The sequence below is a fragment of the Anolis carolinensis genome, chromosome 6, assembly GCF_035594765.1.
Source record: "Anolis carolinensis isolate JA03-04 chromosome 6, rAnoCar3.1.pri, whole genome shotgun sequence".
Classification (NCBI taxonomy): Eukaryota; Metazoa; Chordata; class Lepidosauria; order Squamata; family Dactyloidae; genus Anolis; species Anolis carolinensis.
The window spans coordinates 16,463,896-16,483,984 of record NC_085846.1 but is presented as its reverse complement, the minus strand read 5'-3'; the positions used below and the strand labels follow the sequence as shown (position 1 = coordinate 16,483,984).

The 20,089-nt window shown below is 42.9% G+C and overlaps 1 protein-coding gene across 3 annotated transcripts in view; it reads left to right on the top strand.

Annotated features, from left to right (window-relative positions):
- brsk1 (BR serine/threonine kinase 1) overlaps positions 1–20,089 on the top strand; it is a 67,773-nt gene that overhangs the window by 43,917 nt on the left and 3,767 nt on the right. For 2 of the 3 annotated variants that reach the window (XM_016996509.2, XM_016996508.2), the window contains 9 exons: positions 1,313–1,477; positions 2,546–2,643; positions 4,645–4,795; positions 5,728–5,788; positions 8,025–8,232; positions 10,534–10,582; positions 11,368–11,491; positions 11,699–11,879; positions 15,058–15,156. In XM_016996509.2, coding sequence (XP_016851998.1) covers positions 1,313–1,477; positions 2,546–2,643; positions 4,645–4,795; positions 5,728–5,788; positions 8,025–8,232; positions 10,534–10,582; positions 11,368–11,491; positions 11,699–11,879; positions 15,058–15,156 — 1,136 coding nt within the window. The remainder of the gene's footprint in view (positions 1–1,312; positions 1,478–2,545; positions 2,644–4,644; positions 4,796–5,727; positions 5,789–8,024; positions 8,233–10,533; positions 10,583–11,367; positions 11,492–11,698; positions 11,880–15,057; positions 15,157–20,089) is intronic. The other variant, XM_003225874.4, reaches the window with a different exon arrangement.

Here is a 20,089-nt window from a genome sequence, read left to right as displayed (position 1 = left end):
CCTGAACATCAGGAAGAACTTCCTCACTGTGAGAGCTGTTCGACAGTGGAACTCTCTCCCCGGGGCTGTGGTGGAGGCTCCTTCCTTGGAGGCTTTTAAGCAAAGGCTGGATGGCCATCTGTCGGGGGTGCTTTGAATGTGATTTCCTGCTTCTTAGCAGGGGGTTGGACTAGATGGCCCATGTGGTCTCTTCCAACTCTACTATTCTATGATTCTATGATTCTATGATTCATTCTCGTTCTTGTCATTTTCTGAATCTATCCTTGCTGCTTTGAATTTTAATGGGATTGTTTAAGTTATCATTTTCTGTATCATTGTTAGTTTTGGAGTACTTTATTTTTTTCCTGTTTGGATTTTGCTTTGTTGTTGTTTTTTTCCTTTGCTATTTCAAAATATTGGTAGAAGAGAGAAAGAACTAGTTTTAAATGAAGCAAGAGAACAATCCCTAGTGTTGTGGGATTCAGCCCTCGCCCCTATGACTAGATTTTACATTAGTTGTCTTGCTCCCAGTGTCATGTTATGTACAAGACAATGGGTTTCCAAATACCTTCACATTTCAACAATAGCAGTGCAGCTTCTTTCCTTTTACCAGTTGAATGTGCTTTGCTGCTCTGTTGCTGAATACGCATGCTCAGTGTGGAATGCATCTCCCCACGTTAAAACAGTGGATGTGGCTCTTAATGAGACATGCCACATTATCACAGGATGGCTATGCCCCACACCACTGGAGAAAGTATACTGTTTAGCTGGTATTGCACCGCCTGACATCCGTTGGGAAGTAGCAGGACCATCCTCTGTTCAGATATCAGCCAGCAAGCCAACACCTTAAATCAAGAAATAGCTTTCTAAGATCTGCAGAGATATTTACAGGAACACTTCAGTAATTGAGAGTCCAAAAGTGGCAGGTTAAACCCCCAAACCTCAATAAGTGACTGAGATTGGATCAGCAACTTGCTCCTGGGCACACAGAAGGTTGAGCAACTTGGAAGGCGCTGAACAGACTGTGCTCTGGCATCATGAGATACAGAGCCAATGTTAAGAAATGGGGCTACAAAGTGGAATCTACAACGTGTGAGTGTGGAGAAGAGCAAACCACAGACCACTTACTACAATGCAGTCTGAGCCCTGCCACATGCACAATGGAGGACCTTCATACAGCAACGCCAGAGGCACTCCCAAGTGGCCAGCTTCTGGTCAAAGGAAATTTATAATAATGTTTTAAACTTTGTTTATGGTTTTTATGCATTATAACTGTATTCTCAATTTGATTCTGACACTATAAATAATAAGTTCAATGAACTTTCTCTCATAGGGGAGGTAAGAATGAACCTGAGCCAGAGCAGCCCATTCCTCGGAAGGTGGCAATCCGGCGGATCCAGTCGGTCAGCGAACTCGATCCCGATGTGCTTGAGAGCATGCATTCGCTGGGCTGCTTCCGTGACAAGAACAAGCTGAAGCAGGAGCTGCAGAACGATGGGTAAGCCCTTGGAAAGACAGATCACTGAGAAGGTCTCAGGTTTTCTAGCATATCGCAGAGTGAGAGATTAAAAACTGTTCACATCTAGAAAGAACCCTTTTCTTTGCCATGCCTTCATTTCCTTGGTTACTTTACCTACCTCTTTTCTTTTGGATGTCTAAACTGTGCTGCTCAAGTAGCATTTTAAGTTATTGCAGTTCTAGAAATTAAGGGACTGGATTTTTAAATTTAGAGAAGCAATGCCTTCATTTCATTAAACCTTCAAAGTCCAGGAATTCTTGGACCAGCTTCAAGATGAGCAGCTTTATTTAAGCATTTTTCCTGAGTGACAAATTGTCATATTCTGTATCCCTTTTCATACTGATCCTATACTCACAACTATGAAGACTGTGCATACATACCTGAGTCTTGAATATTGTACTCCTTCAATGCATCAAGAGAAGTAGATCGCAATTCATAAAAGCTCAAACTAAAACTGTTCAACATATAATGCTTATGGCTCAAATGTTAAAGCTGTTTCTAACATTCACTTGCTGATTCCAAAAATGGCACCAGTTTTCTTTATTGGCTCTAGTTTTTGGGATACAGGACATATGCTATCTACCAGCCTTCATCTGCTGGTAAAAATCACAATAACCATAATTAAGAAAAATACATGTGGTGTCTTCATTCCTATTCTCCTTGTCCTTATTTTTATATTGAAATGAACTATAATGGCTATCTATTTAAAATCTGTACAACTTTGAAGAAGTTTCAGTCCTCCAAATGTGTTGGGTTACAACTCCCATCATCCCCTACCAGGTCAGGGAAAGTTATTATAAACACAGTTGTGTCAAAGTTACAGTTCCCTGGGTTCTTTGGGAGTGTTTGTAGGACAGAGGAAGACACAGGATAGAGATTATGTTCTTGATGCAAGTGAAGATGAAAGGAAGAAATCCAAAGAATCAAGAAGTTGCTTAAATAGTTGTGGTTTAAAGCTAAGAAGAAAAAAAAAACAGCTATCCAGGTCAGCAAATACAATCCTAATCCTGTCCTTGTTCCCCACTTGTGTCCCCTTTTCCACTTAAGGGAAAACCAGGAGAAAATGATCTACTACCTTCTGTTGGATCGCAAAGAGCGGTATCCCAGCTGTGAGGATGAAGACCTGCCTCCACGCAACGATGTTGGTGAGAGTCTTTAAAAATCCCATTTGCCATACTCTGGAATATCAGAAGATTTCAGGGATCTGATTTGGCTAAGAAGCCCATAAAACAGGTTTTTAGAATATTCCAACTCTTCTTTGGGAAGTAAAGATAATAAAGAGAGATACTAAACAACTTCTGGCTTTTTCTCCTCCTCGTTGACAGGAGGTCTCTTTTGGATTTGAAATGTCTGAACAGGATGAAGTAGCCATTTTGCATGCCTCCTAGGGGGTGTGGGAGAGCCTTTTTCAGAAGTTTTTCAAATATATGCTGGCCAAAATGGGAATATGAGGTTAGGTAAGGAGCCTGATGAATTGGCTTGGGAGGCCATATGCAGTGATGGCACTATTGGCATTGCAGTGCTGAAAGATAGTTGTGCTAGGAATTTCCAGCAATGGACTGCGGTCCTTGGTGATCATTATGATAACTTAATTTTGTAATTCCTCTTTCCTCCCATTTCTGCCCTCTGGCCTAATCAAAGCAGGGACAGTCCCAATTAATTCACTGCCATCCTATTTTGAAAGCTGCTTTTCAAATGTCCCAGTTTCTCTCTTCCCTCTTCCCTTCCTCTTTGTCTTTAGTTTCCTTCAGCTGCTACAAGCTGAATTCAAAGTGCAAAAGTTGTTTGCTTTCAGGAGGAAAAGATGGAATTTTTTCCTTCCCAAGATAATTGGATGAAAGCATAATGCTGCAGCCTTTCCTAACTTGTGTGTTCTTCCTCATTAATAACTTTTACCGTCTTGGCCTCACCTGATGTTGCTTGGCCACGTGTGTTCTAGCTTTCATCTGTGAGATGCTAGAGCAGTGGTTTTCAACCTGGGGTCCCCAGATGTTTTTGGCCTACTACTCTCAGAAATCCCAGCCAGTTTACCAGCTGTTAGCATTTCTGGGAGTTGAAGGCCAAAAACATCTGGGGACCCCAAGTTGAGAACCACTGTGCTGGAGGGTGTGGTGCATGGGTGGGGGTGTAGATGTGTGGAAATGTTTCAGTGAGAGAGAGATACATGTCCTTCTAAAATGTTTTTATTATTTTATTATTATTTTTCATACATTTAGCAATACAAAACAATACAAACCTTGACATATTATAACTCATTGTAGATTACTATTTACAATTTTTGTAACTAAGTTTCAGGTTCCGTTTGTACTTCCCTTTTCAATATAAATCATTAGTTTCCTCTTGAATTCCCCCACCCCTCTTCACACCCCACCCCCCTCTGGGTCCACTTATATCAATACATTGATTTAATTGTCTGGATGGCCTGGCCCAAAGTTCTGTACCTATCATTTCCTTTCATTTTGTCGATTAAACTGTACCATTTCCAATTTCAGTCTTGTTTTTAATTATTTTTTAAAAAATTTGAGTGATAAAGTCATCAATTAAATATTTCAAGAGGTAAGGCCACCAGGTTTCCATGTCCCACCTTGTTTTGCCTTTCCAACCTCGAGCGATTGTGGCGTGTATAGCAGATATCATAAATTTTAATATTTCTGTCCATTCGTTCCCCTCCTTTGCCTCTATAGTGAGGGACAGAAGTCGGGCTTTATTCCAGTAAAGTTTTTGTCCTATTTTTTTTCTCTATTACTACTTGACTTTGTTATAATATTTTTGGATTCCAATGCAATCCCACCACATATGTGAAAATGTCCCAATCTCCCCATACTTCATTTATAAAATATGTTTCCAGTCATGTGTGCCAATTGTAAGGAGATTCTATACCATTTTGAGATTATTTTTCTTTGTGTTTCCTTGATCCTTTGATGTTTAATTTTTTTTATTTTGTCAACCCAGAACCTAATTAAATTCTCATCAAAGTTTGTATCTTGTTTCCAAGCCTCTACTAATGTATAGCTACATGGCATTATAATATTTGAATGCTTTGTCATTTTCCTTTGATTAAGTATTATCTTTGTATAATCAGCAACAGCTGTAGGTTTACTCCAGAGCTAATCACAATGGGAACCCTTTTTTCTTATTTCTTTCAGACCCCCCACGGAAGCGAGTTGACTCGCCAATGCTGAACCGACATGGAAAGCGCCGACCTGAGCGGAAGTCCATGGAAGTTTTGAGTGTCACGGATGGTGGTTCCCCAGTCCCGGCCCGAAGGGCAATAGAGATGGCACAACATAGCCAGAGGCAAGTTCACCACTGTACAGTATATGTGGGGAGTCTAAGAGAGGCTGATGCTTTTCCATCTTAGTGCAGCTGGGAATTCCCAATATTTTAACATTTTGGTGCCACCAGATGGCTATAATAGGAATAACATTTGTACAGTCAACCCTCCTCATTTTTGGGTTTGACTTTTGTGGACTTGATTATTTGCAAATTGGATCAATTGTTCTCCCTAGGAATCTTTAAGACAGTTTTTTTTATTTAATGCTTTATTGCTGCCTGATTTGGAAGGATTCATTGTGTGTAATATCTTTCTGTCTCATTTTCTGTTCTGGGAATTGAATGTACGCTTGTATATTTCTTTATTTATGCAAACATACAGTTATGAGATATCTTTTGGTATAAATAGTCCCAAGGTAACTCACAAAAAAAAAACTCAAAACCATTCTGGAGTAATTAAATAACATCACAGACAGCAATAGTTTAGATCCAGGATTTAGTCGGGAGCCCCTGATGGCGCAATGGGTTAAACCCTTGTGCCGACAGACTGCTGACATGAAGGTTGGGTTGCCAACCTGAAGGTTGCCAGTTCAAATCCAACCCGGGGAGAGCATGGATGAGCTCTCTCTGTCAGCTCCAGCTCCATGCAGGGACATGAGAGAAGCCTCCCACAGGATGGCCTCCCACAGGATGGTAAAACATCCAGGCATTCCCTGGGCAACGTCCTTGCAGACGGGCAATTCTCTCACACAAGAAGCAACTTGAAGTTTCTCAAATCACTCCTGACATGAAAAATAAAACAATTTAATCAGTTTTTATTTGGGCTGTCTCTGTTGCTTGTGCTGGAAACTGTATAGGACTGTGTTGAATGTGTTTTGAGAATCTCACCATTTCTATCCTCCATCCCAAGGCTATAATAACCCCCCGCTATGTTTTTGGTTTTGTCTCACAAATAGGTCTCGGTCTGTGAGCGGTGCCTCTACTGGCTTATCGTCTAGTCCCCTCAGTAGCCCCAGGGTGAGTATCGGGGAGATTGTAGCTAACAGGGGGTGGCAGCTGTACTTGGTGACAGACAGGCAAAGTAGATTTGGGACACAGGGAGGGAACTGGTTGGGCTTGGAAAGAGTTGGGGCTGGAAACATATCCATAGACCCAGCAGCCTCATTTGCATTCCATCTTGCACTTAGTTCACGATTTGGGAGGGGAAAGTTGGAGGACCAGAGTAGACCACCATGGTGTTTCCTGATAGAAGTGTCATGCCTTTTTGCCACTGCATGAAAGAGAGGCAGACAAGGGATGCGGGGCAGTTCACTTTCCACACCTTCACCTCCATTGTTGCATTTCCATGTCAAGGAAAAGGGAGGCCTGTTGAATGTCCACGTGGCGTGGAACATTCAAGAGAGAGCCAACATGATGTAGTGGTTTGAGTGTTGGACTCTGGCTCAACAACTATGCAGCTCTTCAAAGAGGTGCTCAGGTTGAAGGATTCGGTTCCTACTTTATCCTGCTTTTTTAAAGCCAAGTACTGCTGAATTTCATACCTAAAGCAAGAACATGAGTGGTCCAAAACTATAAAACTTGCAGCAATGAGCAGGGTCTTTACTGATACAACGCAGTGGCCAAAAAAACAAAATACAAGCCTGTATAACTATGTATCAGTATGGTACTTCCATGTTGGCAATGGCTCCAGTGTCTGAATGTACGATAGTGGGAGCGAGGAGCAGAGAAGGGAAAGAAAGCTTTTGGGGAGGATTTGCAGCAGGCTGTCCAACTGTTTAGAACTGTTAGGAATGCCATCTTTAACTTAGAGTAGTACTTGATGCTGAAACATCATCACCTCTTGTGGAAAAAAGAGATCCAAGTGACTGAGGATAGTGGGTGCCAAGTTTGCTGGAGTGTACATAGTTGGTGGGAGGCAAGATACCATTGTAGGGATATTTGGCATCTATAGCTGGATAGAGTGCAAGCTTATGGTAGGAAACAGGTGAGAACATATACAGGATATTTTGCTAAGGTTCAAAATGGGTAATAATTTTATGTTATTGTTGTAAGTAATACATCTCAGATAAAATAGTAAATAGGCAAACTTTGGTAGAACATGTTGTCAAAGGCTTTCATGGCTGGGATCACAGGGTTGTTGTATGTTTTCCGGGCTGTATGGCCATGTTCTAGAAGTATTCTCTCCTGACGTTTTGCCCACATCTATGGCAGGCATCCTCAGAGGTTGTGAGGTAATACCTCACAACCTCTGAGGATGCCTGCCATAGATGTGGGCAAAACATCAGGAGAGAATCCTTCTAGAACATGGCCATACAGTCCAGAAAACATACAACAACCCTTTGGTAGAATAGTCCCTAATGATGACTTTTGTGTCTGTGTGTAAGGCATCTTGAGGCAGAGAAGCACACTCAAGACTGGGTTGTTGTGCATTTTCTGGGCTGTATGGCCATGTTCCAGTGGCATTCTCTTCTGACGTTTCACCCACATCTATGGCAGGCATCCTCAGAGGTTGTGAGAATGCCTGCCATAGATGTAGGTGCAACGTCAGGAGAGAATGCTTCTAGAATATGGCCATACAGCCCGGAAAACACACAGCAACCCAGTGATTCTGGCCATGAAAGCCTTTGACAACACTCAAGACTTTTGGGAAGAAGGGGGAAAGGAACCTCTACACACAGGCAGGAAGCAAAACATTTTGAGTTACGTAGATTTAGGAAACAGGTGAAAACAAGACACCAGACATGCATTACAGGGTCCCCTCTGTCCCTCATTGCTCTATATACAAGTGTTGATGCATCTTCACTTCCAACAGCCATTGGGCAATGTAGATGTTGGGTCAGGTTTGCCATGGGGCAGGTTAATCCTTGTGAAGCAGGTGAGGCCAGAGTCACAGGAGGTCAAACTTGAGTTCTGGCTCCTCAGAAGGACTTCCTTTGGGGCCAGACTGTGGTACTGTCACTTGCCATTACTCACCCCCATCTCACGGCTCTCCCCTCCTCACCTTTTTCTCCCCCCCCCCACTTCTCCTCACACCCAGAGCCCCATCTTCAGCTTCTCTCTCCCTTCGCCTCCCCCTGCCCCTGCGAAGACTCAGACGCTTCCAGCCAAGGGCAGCCCAGCAGGGGATCGGGCCCTGCAGAGCCGATGCTCCGCTCCTTTCCCCCTGCCCCCCAACTCTCCGCCCCCCCACCCGCCCTCCTCTCCCCGTTGCTTTTTCCCCTCTACTAAACCCCCACCCAAATCTGTGCTGCAGGTCACCCCCCACCCCTCCCCTCGGGGAAGCCCCCTCCCCACTCCACTCGGCACCCCTGTGCACACGCCCAAAGAGAGCCCCAGCGGCACTCCCGGCGGGACACCCCCAAGCAGCCCTGGCGTGGCCGGCGTGGCCTGGAAGACCCGCCTGAACTCCATCAAGAACAGCTTCCTTGGCTCCCCGCGCTTTCACCGCCGGAAACTGCAAGGTGAGTGCGTAATACTGCTCTGTGTGTATGTCTGTGTCTATATGTGTGCAGGGTCTAGGACTGCACACACAAAGGTTAGCAGTTTGATAGAGGCCACGCACAACCATAGTGTTTCCACTATGGAAGTGTGAAGATAGACGGCCTAAGCATCTCTAGAGTAGGGCTTCTTCAACTTTTTCACTTTTGACCCCTTTTGGCCTGAGGAATTAGTATGTGACCCTGGGTTTAACAATCAAGCATTTACTGATAACAAATCAGCATTTGCTAAGCTTGCTAAACAGACTGATTTTCAATGTGTTTTCGAAGGCTTTCATGGCCGGGAACACAGGGTTGTTGTATTTTCTAGGCTGTATGGCCATGTTCCAGAAGTATTCTCGCCTGATGTTTCGCCCACATCTGGATGTGGCCATACAGCCCGGAAAACATGGCCATACAGCCTGGAAAACATACAGACTGATTTTCCTTTTTATGATATACAGCTGAAGCATCTTCTGTAAATGCAGCACAACAGAATCATTTAAATGTCTGAAACAGCCACTAGGCGACATTCAGAAACCTTTTACTGTTGTCAGATTTTTCGGGACTTTGAGCTAAGAGAACCCCATTGGGGGTCAGGACCCATATTTCAAAAAGCAGTGCTCTAGAGTGTTTGTGTAAGTAGAAGGTATTCAACAGAGGTGAATTTTGGACTGTAGCTGAGACCACCGAGGGTCAAACCTGCATCTGACTTGTGTGCCATTGACTACTGATAAGAAAGGAAAGATGGAATGAGAATAATAAAGTAATAATAAAACTTTATTTATATACCACCCTATCTTCCCAAGAGGACTCAGGGCAGTTTACAACATAAGGCAAAACATTCAGTTGCCAAAAAGGAAAACTATACATAAAAATTAACTATCATAAAACAAACAATCAATCCTAAAACAACCACAAAAATTTAAAATCCAGTTTCAATTTACTCCCATCAGATGTGTTCAAAATACCAGTGGCTAGAATTACAGAATGGACATGGCCAGCTATGAAGGGCTAGGCAAAGGCTAGTGCAGCAAAGTATCATGGGGCCGGGGAAATCGATAAAGTACCAAGCAGGGTCCTAGTTGATGACCAAGGGAAGGACCTAGGGACTAATCATTCTCAAAAACCTTCTGGAACCACCAGGTTTTCAGGTCCCTATGGAAGGAGGACAGTGTAGGGGCTTGCCTAATCTCTCTAAGGAGAGTGTTCCAATGTCGGGGGCCACCACCAAGAAGGTCCTCTCCCTCGTCCCCACCAACTGCGCTTGTGACGGTGGTAAGAGCGAGAGGAGGGCCTTCCCAGCAGATTTTAGAGCCCAGGCCAGTTCATAGAGGAAGATGTGATAACAAAGATAGGCAGAGTCTGAACCGTTTAGGGCTTTGTAGGTTATAACCTGCACCTTGACTTGGGACTGGCAGCTTATGGGCAGCCAGTGGAGCTGCTTTAGTAGGGACATTGTATGCTCCCTATAGTTAGCTCCAGTTAGAAGCCTGGTTGCCAACCTTTGAACCAGCTGGAGTTTCCAGACCGTCTTCAAAGGCAGCTCTTTGAAAAAAAATGCAAGCAAAACGTTCAAAACGACAGAAGTGTGTGCATAGGAAGAATGCTTTTTGTTGTGTTTATGTGAAAAGCATACCAGCTGAATGTATGAGAGTTTTGGTGTATGTGAAGTAGGAATCTTGGAAACTGCCTTATGCCAAATCAGGTTGATGGTCCACCCACTTATTTATTATCAGAATGGGGAACTGAACTGTAGGCCATGAGGCTGAATCTGACCCCTTTGGAATGCTTCAGATGCTACAATCAGTTGCCAGTGACATTTGGTGTTTCCCAGCCTTTAGAAAAGGGGGAAAGAGTAGGCTTTCCCACTGCTCTAAAAGTCTGAAGTAGATCTCCTAAATTTCTAGTTGAAAGAACTTTCAGCTAAAAAATTCTGGTATTTTTGGTCCCATCTTTTTTCATTTGTCCGCACCCATCGCTAGAATGCAGTTCCTGAAAACCTTAAGCTGAAAGAGGTTTGCCTTCCTCTCCTTTAGTGTAGGACACTGACTGTCTGCAGCTCTCAATTGTTTCAAAGAAAAGGTTTCTTCTTCCCTTGCCAAAGATGCCTAAGAATAAATCTAGGATCTTTTCTGCATGTAAAGTATGTGCCCTTCCCCAAGTGAAGGATGAAAGTTTCACACTCTGAATTTGTCCTTAGCATCTGATAGCAAATATACACCCTGTGCTTTGAAAATAGATCATGCTTATTTTTTATGTGTTACTATTTTTCCACCCTTGCAGTTCCCACACCAGAGGAAATGTCCAGTCTTACTCCAGAATCATCCCCTGAGTGAGTATCAGAAGAAGGAGACAAGAGAAGGGAGGGGAAATTCAGTCCTTTTCTCTTATCTCCAGGTTTTGTTTTCATCAAGAGCCTTTTTGGATAATAATGCTTTTCTTCTACAATCAAAGTGTTGCTATAGATATGGGTGGTCTTGTATTTCTCCCTTTGCTCCAGTTTAAAACACTCATCACTTTCAAGACTGTTGTATTTGTGTACTGTTTAGCACCATCATCATAGCTGGACAGAAAAGTTGCTCTTTTGGAAAATATACAGTAAAGTCTCACTTATCCAAGACTCGCTTATCCAAGGTTCTGGATTATCCAAGGCATTTTTGTAGTCAATGTTTTCAATATATCATGATATTTTGAAATATCATATCATATCATATTTTGAAATATCATAAGCCGACCTGAGTCCCCTGTTGGGTGAGAAGGGCGGGATATAAATATTGTAATAAATAAATAAATTTTGGTGCTAAATTCGTAAATACAGTAATTACAACATAACATTACTGCGTATTGAACTAGTTTTTCTGTCAAATTTATTGTATAACATGATGTTTTGGTGCTTAATTTGTAAAATCATAACCTAATTTAATGTTTAATAGGCTTTTCCTTAATCCCTCCTTATTATCCAAGATATTCGCTTATCCAAGGTTCTGCCAGCCCGTTTAGCTTGGATAAGTGAGACTCTACTGTACCAGTGTCCACAATTGACACATTATCCAATCCTTCCCATTGTGTTTTTTGATAGGCTTTTGTAGCCTCCTTGCTCTGTTTTCCTCCTTTCAGGTTAGCCAAGAAATCCTGGTTTGGGAATTTTATCAACCTTGACAAAGAGGAACAAATTTTTGTGGTCATCAAAGACAAGCCCCTGAGCTCCATCAAGGCTGATATTGTACATGCCTTCCTCTCAGTAAGTGCTGTGGACCAGGGAGGGAGAGTGGGAGACAAGCATGTCTTGGGTGGGTTGGAGGGACCAAGGATGAACGGTGTAGGCTAAGGTTGAAGGATGATGCCTCCTGAGTTTTGGAGGTGATGGAATGAGCTGGACAACGGAAGAAGAGCCCAGCCGTCGAATGCGCTGTGAGTTGATGTCTCCTGCCTTCCCTCACCTCCGTAGATCCCCAGCCTGAGTCACAGTGTTGTATCCCAAACAAGCTTCCGGGCCGAATATAAGTCGTCAGGTGGCCCTTCCGTCTTCCAGAAACCTGTCAAGTTCCAAGTTGACATCAGCTACTCCGAGGGTGGGGAGGCGCACAAGGACAGCGGGATCTACTCTGTCACCTTCACCCTCATCTCAGGTGGGTGCCCTGGAATCCTCCGCTGATTGGCCTTCGGGGTTCATAAAATTTGAGGGACACCCTCTCCATTATCAGATTAGGAAGACAAAATTATCCAGCAGCCTTTTGGAATTGGCTGAATAGTCAGGGCAGACGTGGTAACGGCCACATGTGGGATAGTTACTAAAGCAAGGCAACATTTGTGGAGCCCAGGATTTAAGTAAACAAAATAAAAGACAACACTGTTAGCTGTTTTGCTGACAGATGACTAAGCTATAGCTCTAGATTCTATGAGAAGAAGATTGTTTTAGAAGATTCTTTGTGGGGAGGAGAATGACTGTTAAATCTATTTAAGCTTGCAGTGTAGATATGTTCATACTGGAAGAAAAAAGTCCAGCACTTGCATGGGGGACAAAACAAATTTTAGTTATGTCCTGGAATATATTAGAATAATCTCTAACAAAACACATGGTTGCCGAACGGCTGTTATATTTGGCCCTGTAACTTGCCTCTTTACCTGCATGATTTCCATCTTTGAATCTGCCAACCCTCTGTGCAAGGTGAAGCCAACAACTGATTCTGTTTTTGAAGGCCCTAAAAGCTGACAAGAGGAACAAAGCGTTCTGCTGGTGAAATATATTGGCTTAGATGGTCCTGATCGTTATGCTTTGAGGGGAAGTCCTGCCAGCAGGGTTCTTCTCCATTGTGGTATTTAAAGTGGGGAATGGGTTTTCCCATTAAGATCAAGTGGGCAAACCATTTCTGCCACAGCATGGAGACCTATTTGTTTGGATTGTTTCCTGTTTGTTACCCTTGCCAGCTTCCCCTGGCAATTTTAAGGAAACATTTTATTGTTTTATCATTGTGTTATTGTAATTGTTTTTTATCATCTAGTATTATTATACATTGTCAAACCCCACTATGTTATAAGGATCAAGGACACTCCCTACAACTTTGTGGAATAAAATTTTTGTTATAGGAAGTATTCGAATCATCCACACAATGTCGTTGATCCATCATCAATATAATCACCCTTGTTGATATTTTATTATATTGATTTTTGAAAGAAAATATTTGTATACTACTTCCTTTTTAAAAAAATATCAAAATTATTTTATGCTAACAAAAAAGGTATAGAAATGTTTTGTGAAATAACAAATAATAAAATAATATCAACTATGACATAAGAATAATAATTATAACGTCTTGTTGAAGGCTTTTATGGCCAGAATCACTGGGATGCTGTGAGTTTTCTGGGCTGTATGGCCATGTTTGAGAAGCATTTTCTCCTGACGTTTTACCCATATCTATGGCAGGCATCCTCAGAGGTTGTGTGGTCTTTTGGAAACTAGGCAAGTGGGATTTATATATCTGTGGAAGGTCCAGGGTGGGAGAAAGAACTCTTGTCTGTTGGAGGCAAGTGTGAATGTTGCAAATGACCAGCTTGATTAGTGTTTAATGGTCTTACAGATTCAAAGCCTGAATGCTTCTTGCCTGGGGGAATCCTTTGTTGGGAGGTGTTAGCTGGCCCTGATTGGTTCTTGTCTGTAATTCCCGTTTTCTTAATATTGTTCATTATTTACTGTCCTGATTTTAGAATTTTTTGATACTGGTAGCCAGATTTTGTTCATTTTCATAGTTTCCTCCTTTCTGTTGAAATCACAACCTCTGAAGATGCCTGCCATTGATGTGTGTGAAACGTCAGGAAAGAATGCTTCTGGAACATGTTTATACAGCCTCAAAAACTCACAGCAACCCAATTATAATGTCCATAAATTTTGAGAAAGGACCCAGGCTTTACTTCAAAAAATAAAAATAAACAGGGCTGGGCAACAGTTGTGGATCCAGAGACCTATTTCCTCTGGGAGGGGATCACATTGCTAAAAATGCTTAATTAAATTATTAGAAATGGAAGTGGTCAATTCTGGTTTTGAAAAATAGGCTTTTATGTGTTACACAGTATGGGCAGGACTTCTTTTCTTTGTAAAAATGCACCTCTGCATCTGAAGTTTCCAGGAGTTGGCCCTTTTTTGCTAAAAAGGAAAGGACAGGGATATTAGGGCCCACAAAAATAGCTGTGACACCAGAGTCACGCTTTGTCCAGCCCTGTTTAACATTTGATAGTAGGAGCTGTGGTGGCACAATGTGCCAGCTGAACTACTGATCTGAAGGTCAGCAGTTCACATCCGCGAGACAGGGTGAGCTCCCATCTGTCAGCCCCAGTTTCCCATTCAGGGACATGAGACAAGCCTCTCAGCAGGATGGTAACACATCTGGGCATCCCCTGGGCAACATCTGTGTAGATGGCCGATTCTTGTACACCAGAAACGATTTGCAGTATATTCTTAATTAGCTTCTGACAATGATACATTTTTTGATAGTATATCTTGATATATCCACTGATATATCCTGTCATGTGTGGACCACGGCCTTACATCTATTTTATGCCAGTTTTCGTGATTATGGTAGAATGCCAGACTAGACCAGAATGTCTATTGTGAGAAGGACAAAGGAAAAGGTGTCCTTTTCTGGCATTTCACTTCTCTGTTCTTGAGACTGGGGCAACCTTGTGAATAATCTCACCAAATCAGCAAGACTTTTTGAGGATGGCAGAGATGGAAAGCTGCATCTCTATACTAGGACAAAGCAGGGGCTTTCCTTCATGAGTTCAGAGGAGGCTTGGAAAACCCCACTCGTCCTCTTCCAGGATGTTCCAGCACCTGCCTGGCATTGCACTGCTTAGTCGCCTAAAACTATTATTATTAGTCCTGTGTGCAAGGCTGGACTAACTAAAGAGTGACAGTTTTTACATTGAATGAAGTCTGGCTGAAGTGCGTAGTGGATGTGGAAGTGCCAACTCACTTGCAGGAAAGGTCAGACTTATTTGTGCAACTGTATGTTCCCCTACAACTAATCCTCTCTAGAGGCAATATCCCAAGACCTAAGAAGGGCCTTAACATCTGCCTCAAGGATCCATATTAATTCTCCTCCCAGCTGTTACTGGAAAACTGCAGTCCAAACACATAGTCCTGAAGGAACAACGTGTGGCACTGAGAGCTGCAGAACTCCTTTATACAGTATTGATAATTTACCCTTCTGCCTTCCCACTGTTGCGACCCAAGCGCTATCCTCTTCTGGGAATCCCTCTTATAGGATCCATCTCAGGAGATCAAGCTGATCTGTTTATTTACCTGCTTAGGTCCCAGCCGCCGGTTTAAGCGGGTTGTGGAAACGATTCAGGCGCAACTGCTCAGCACACATGACCAGCCATCTGTACAAGCCCTCGCAGGTAAGGATGGTACTGTATCACATCTTACTCAATACAAAATCTGGCTGGCATCCTGTTAGTGGCAACAATGCTTATGCTTGTGTATGTCTACTTTTTGGTTGTGCATAGATTGGGATCCCCCCCCCCCCCCAGCCTATTGTAGAGCCACTGAATTGTTCTCACACTTATGCTAGATTGAGAGCACAGAGGATCACAGGAAGATGTGGTTATGTTCTAGTAAACAGATGTGAAGTGATTCCATCAGCCTCAGAGATGTTCAGAGGACCCTGGTGAACCTTAATGAATGATGTAATTGTGTTGTCGAAGGCTTTCATGGCCAGGATCGCAGGGTTATTGTATGTTTTCTGGGCTGTATGGCCATGTTCCAGAAGTATTCTCTCCTGACATTTCACCCACATCTATGGCAGGCATCCTCAGAGGTTGTGAGGCCTCACAACCTCAGAGGATGCCTGCCATAGATGCGGGCGAAACATCAGGAGAGAATACTTCTGGAACATGGCCATACAGCCCAGAAAACATACAACAACCCAATGATGTAATTGCTTCATGTCTGGCTACAGGGACATAGACATATCTATGGCCCAATTGCTCTCTTTAAGGTGTGGAATAGCTGTGGAAGCGAGTTTTAGAAATTTTATGGTAGATCTTGGGGCTGATATTTGTTAGGATTTTGTTCTGTGTTAGCTAGGGAAAGCTACCCAGAAGCAAAAAATGGCCTTCAGAAGTATGCAAAAACAGGATACTTATAGTTCAGCATTCAGCTCACAGCAAGCAGAGCGTGAAGTGCTATGTGCCTGTAAAGAATTTAGAGCACAGGAGGCAAAGATGCAGAGTTCAGTCTTTAAAGTTACAAAAGGTTTATTTACATTAATAAGAATAACTACATTTCTTAATAATCAAGAACTGGGTCTTAGCTACTCTAACTCCATCTCTCCTGACACACAAGCAGAGAGAGGTCTCAATACAAACAGCACACACTCAGATGTAAAAGTAGAAGGCAGAAGTAAAGGCTTGCAGTAAATAAGTTTCCATTATACACAATGAACGGGAATGAGAGCAGAAACAGGAGAGAAAAAATAGATACATTCCAACTGTCATATACCCTGTTTTCCCGAAAATAAGACATCCCCAAAAAATAAGACCTAGCAGAGGTTTTGCTGAATTGCTAAATATAAGGCCTCCCCAAAAGTAAGACCTAGCAAAGTTTTTGTTTGGAAGCATGCTCGGCGCCCGCCAAACAAAACACCAGAGCATGCAGGATTGGTAAATGTACATACGAGTTGTACATGGAAATAATGGTAATAACAAGAAATTCTTGACAGGAGTCACAGTTTGTCTGGTTTGGTTATGTTGGTTTGTAATGAAAACTACTGTACAGTATATAATAAATGTTCATTTTTTTTGTTCAACAATAAATGTGAATTCTTCTTCATGGAAAAATAAGACATCCCCTGAAAATAAGACCTAGCGCATCTTTGGGAGCAAAAAATAATATAAGACACTGTCCTATTTTCGGGGAAACACGGTAGGAGTCGGGGGGAAGGGATTTACCTCAGCCTATTCTAAGCCTCCGGTGGCTCAGTGTGTTAAAGTGCTGAGCTGCTGAATTTGCAGACCGAAAGGTCCCAGGTTCAAATCCAGGGAGCGGAGTGAGCAGCCGCTGTTAGCTCCAGCTTCTGCCAACATAGCAGTTCGAAAACATGCAAATGTGAGTAGATCAATAGGTACCGCTTCAGTGAGAAGGTAACAGCCCTCCATGCAATCATGCCAGCCACAGGACCATGGAGGTGTCTACGGACAACGCCGGCTCTTCGGCTTAGAAATAGAGTTGAGCACCAACCCCCAGAGTCAGACACGACTGGACTTAACGTCAAGGGAAACATTTACCTTTTATTCTAAGCTAACTAACTTGTTCCTCATTCAGGACAAGAAACTTGGGCACTGTGGGGTTGAATCCCAACAATATATAGTCCAGTACAATAGTTCTGCATATAAATTGATTCCACAATGCTGAGCTATGCAGGATTATGGCCACTGATGTCTATTCCTGCCAATTTTCAGAAAATATTCTGTAATATGTGGATGTTTCTCCTCTTTGCTTCACAAAAGGCACTCTAATTCACGCTCCTCTTTCCCCTTTCAGCTTTTATTTAATCCATTTAGTAGAATTGCACAAACCTGTACCTCTGTTTATATGTTTCTCTCAGCCAATCTGTGTGTATTTCTTTATTATCACTCCCAAAATTCTCCATTCATAGCAAAGTGCCAAAGGCAGATGCTTAAGATTTCCTCTTAAAGAGTATGCAGGTACAAATTGTGGCACTTAGGAACTAATTGATGCATGGTATCCGGAATATATTATGCTAATATTGAAAGAAATGCACTGATTGCCAGGTGCTCTCATGGGGTTTAGAACATTTAACTTTCAAAAGCAGAAACGGCTTGGCACTTAATTATCTAGGTGGCCGTTTCCCTTTTTATAAATTCATCCAGAGAGACCTTCTTGAAAATACATTCCATGTGGAGATGTTTTTGATAAGCAAGCAGGAGCAGGCTTTCTCCCATGGGCTTTCTGGGCAGTAGGTGTTTGTTAATATGATAGGGATAATGTGGAGAAAAGGCATTTTCTTCTACTATAAGCGTGTGGTGGTAGCAGGAGAGAGTAGGCATCATTCAATGAAATTAATGCCTGAAATTTTCAGGACAAAGGAAAATGCTGTATTATGTTGCAGAATTACATTTATGGAATTTACTGAAGGGCACAAACAAATTTTTGGATCGTTTAGCCTGTACATTCATAGACAACGTACTTCCAAAAACAATTAAGGTGGAACAAGAATGTAGAAAAACACTCATGCCCCGATTCTCAGTTTTCCAGAGGTCTCTGGTTGGACATTGGCTAGAAATCAGAATATTGGACCAGAGAGACCTTTTATCTTATCCAGTGAGGCTCTTGTATCTTTATTTCTAGTCCAAGAAAGCTTATGCCACAAAAAACCTGGTGCCACTGTGCTGTGGATATATTTGTCCTTCTGTAATATAGGCCTCTGGTGGCGCAGCTGATTAAATCACTGAGCTGCTGAACTTGCTGACCGAAAAGTTGGCAGTTTGAATCCGGGGAGTGGAGTGAGCTCCCACTGTTAGCCCCAGCTTCTGCCAACCTAGCAGTTCAAAAGCATGAAAATGTGAGTAGATCAATAGATACCGCTCCTGCAGGAAGATAATGGCGCTCTGTACAGTCATGCTGGCCACATGACCTAGGAGGTGTCTATGGGCAACGCCAGCTCTTTGGCTTAGAAATGGAGATGAGCACCAACCCCGAAAGTCAGACATGACTAGACTTAATGTCAGGGGAAACCTTTACCTTTACATAGGCACCTCTTGGGAACCAGGTATCTTGAACTGTTCATATTGTGTACAGAAAGCACAAGAGAGGCATTAAAACCTAGATGTTCAGACCTGAGTTTAGAAGTTTTTTGAAAAGCATTCAAAAGAGCAGGGAGAAAAGAGATTGACAATGTCAGGGCAACGTCCCCTGCCTCATATTACAGACTGACAATATCACCCTCCCTTTTTCCTCTGCATGCCTTTTAGAAACACCTTTCCTTGATTATGACACATTTGTAGCATTCATGATTATGACACATGCTTTCAAAATCAAAGCATGCTCTGAAATGTTCATATCCTTTGAGCTTCCCTAAGAAAGGTAGGACTTCAGCATTTGGATCATGGTCAACACAGCTTCCAATGCATTTCTGTGGGGGATTTTTAGACTGAATTTCTAGAATCCCCCTCCCCCAGCTAGTATGCCAGGTGGGAGTAATAGTCCTAAAGAAATTACTTTCTTTGGTCCCATCTACACTGACCATGAGCCCCCGGTGGCACAGCGGGTTAAACCGCTGAGCTGCTGAACTTGCTGACCAAAAGGTTGGCAATTCAAATCCGGGAAGCAGGGTGAGATCCCGCTGTTAGCCCCAGCTTCTGCTAACCTAACAGTTCAAAAACATACAAATGTGAGTAGATCAATTGGTACCACTCTGGCGGGAAGGTAATAGTGCTCCATGCAGTCATGCTGGCCACATTACCTTGGAGGTGTATACAGACAACGCCGGCTCTTTGGCTTAGAAATGGAGATGGGCACCATCCCCCAGAGTTGGACACGTCTAGACTTAATGTCAGGGGAAAACCTTTACCTTTACCTTTACACTAACCTCGTGAAGTCTGACTTGACCATGGTGGTGCATGCCTTAGTTACCTCTAGACTGGACTACTGTAATGCGCTCTACGTGGGGCTTCCCTTGAAGACGGCCCGGAAACTACAATTGGTCCAGCGCTCGGCTGCCAGGTTAATTACGGGGGCGCATTACAGGGAGAGATCTACTCCCCTGTTCAAGGAGCTCCACTGGCTACCTTTTATTTTCCGGTCCCAATTCAAGGTGTATACCATCACATATAAAGCCCTAAACGGTTTGGGACCCACCTACCTTCGTGACCGTATCTCCTATCACAAGCCTACACGATCCCTTCGTTCATCAGGGGAAGCTCTCCTGTCCCCACTCCCGATATCCCAGACCCGCCTTGTGGGAACAAGGGAGAGGGCCTTTTTTGCTGTGGCCCCCCGATTGTGGAATTCTCTGCCCGCGGAGATTAGGCAAGCCCCCACACTAGCAGCCTTCAAGAAAGACTTGAAAACATGGCTCTTTCGCTGTGCTTTTGGAGAGTAACCATTTTATATTTCTTTTCCGTTGCTCCCCCTAATATCTATCCTCCAGAATACCCCACTCCCTTATGACCCTGTTCGCTGTGGTTTTTATTTTTATGTCTTTCTCACCCCGAGTTTTAACTTAATGTTCATGTGGTCTGCCCTTGTTTTTATTGTCTCCTTGTTTTATTTTGTAATGGATATTATTTACTGTATTGCTTATTGTATTGTGTTGTGCTG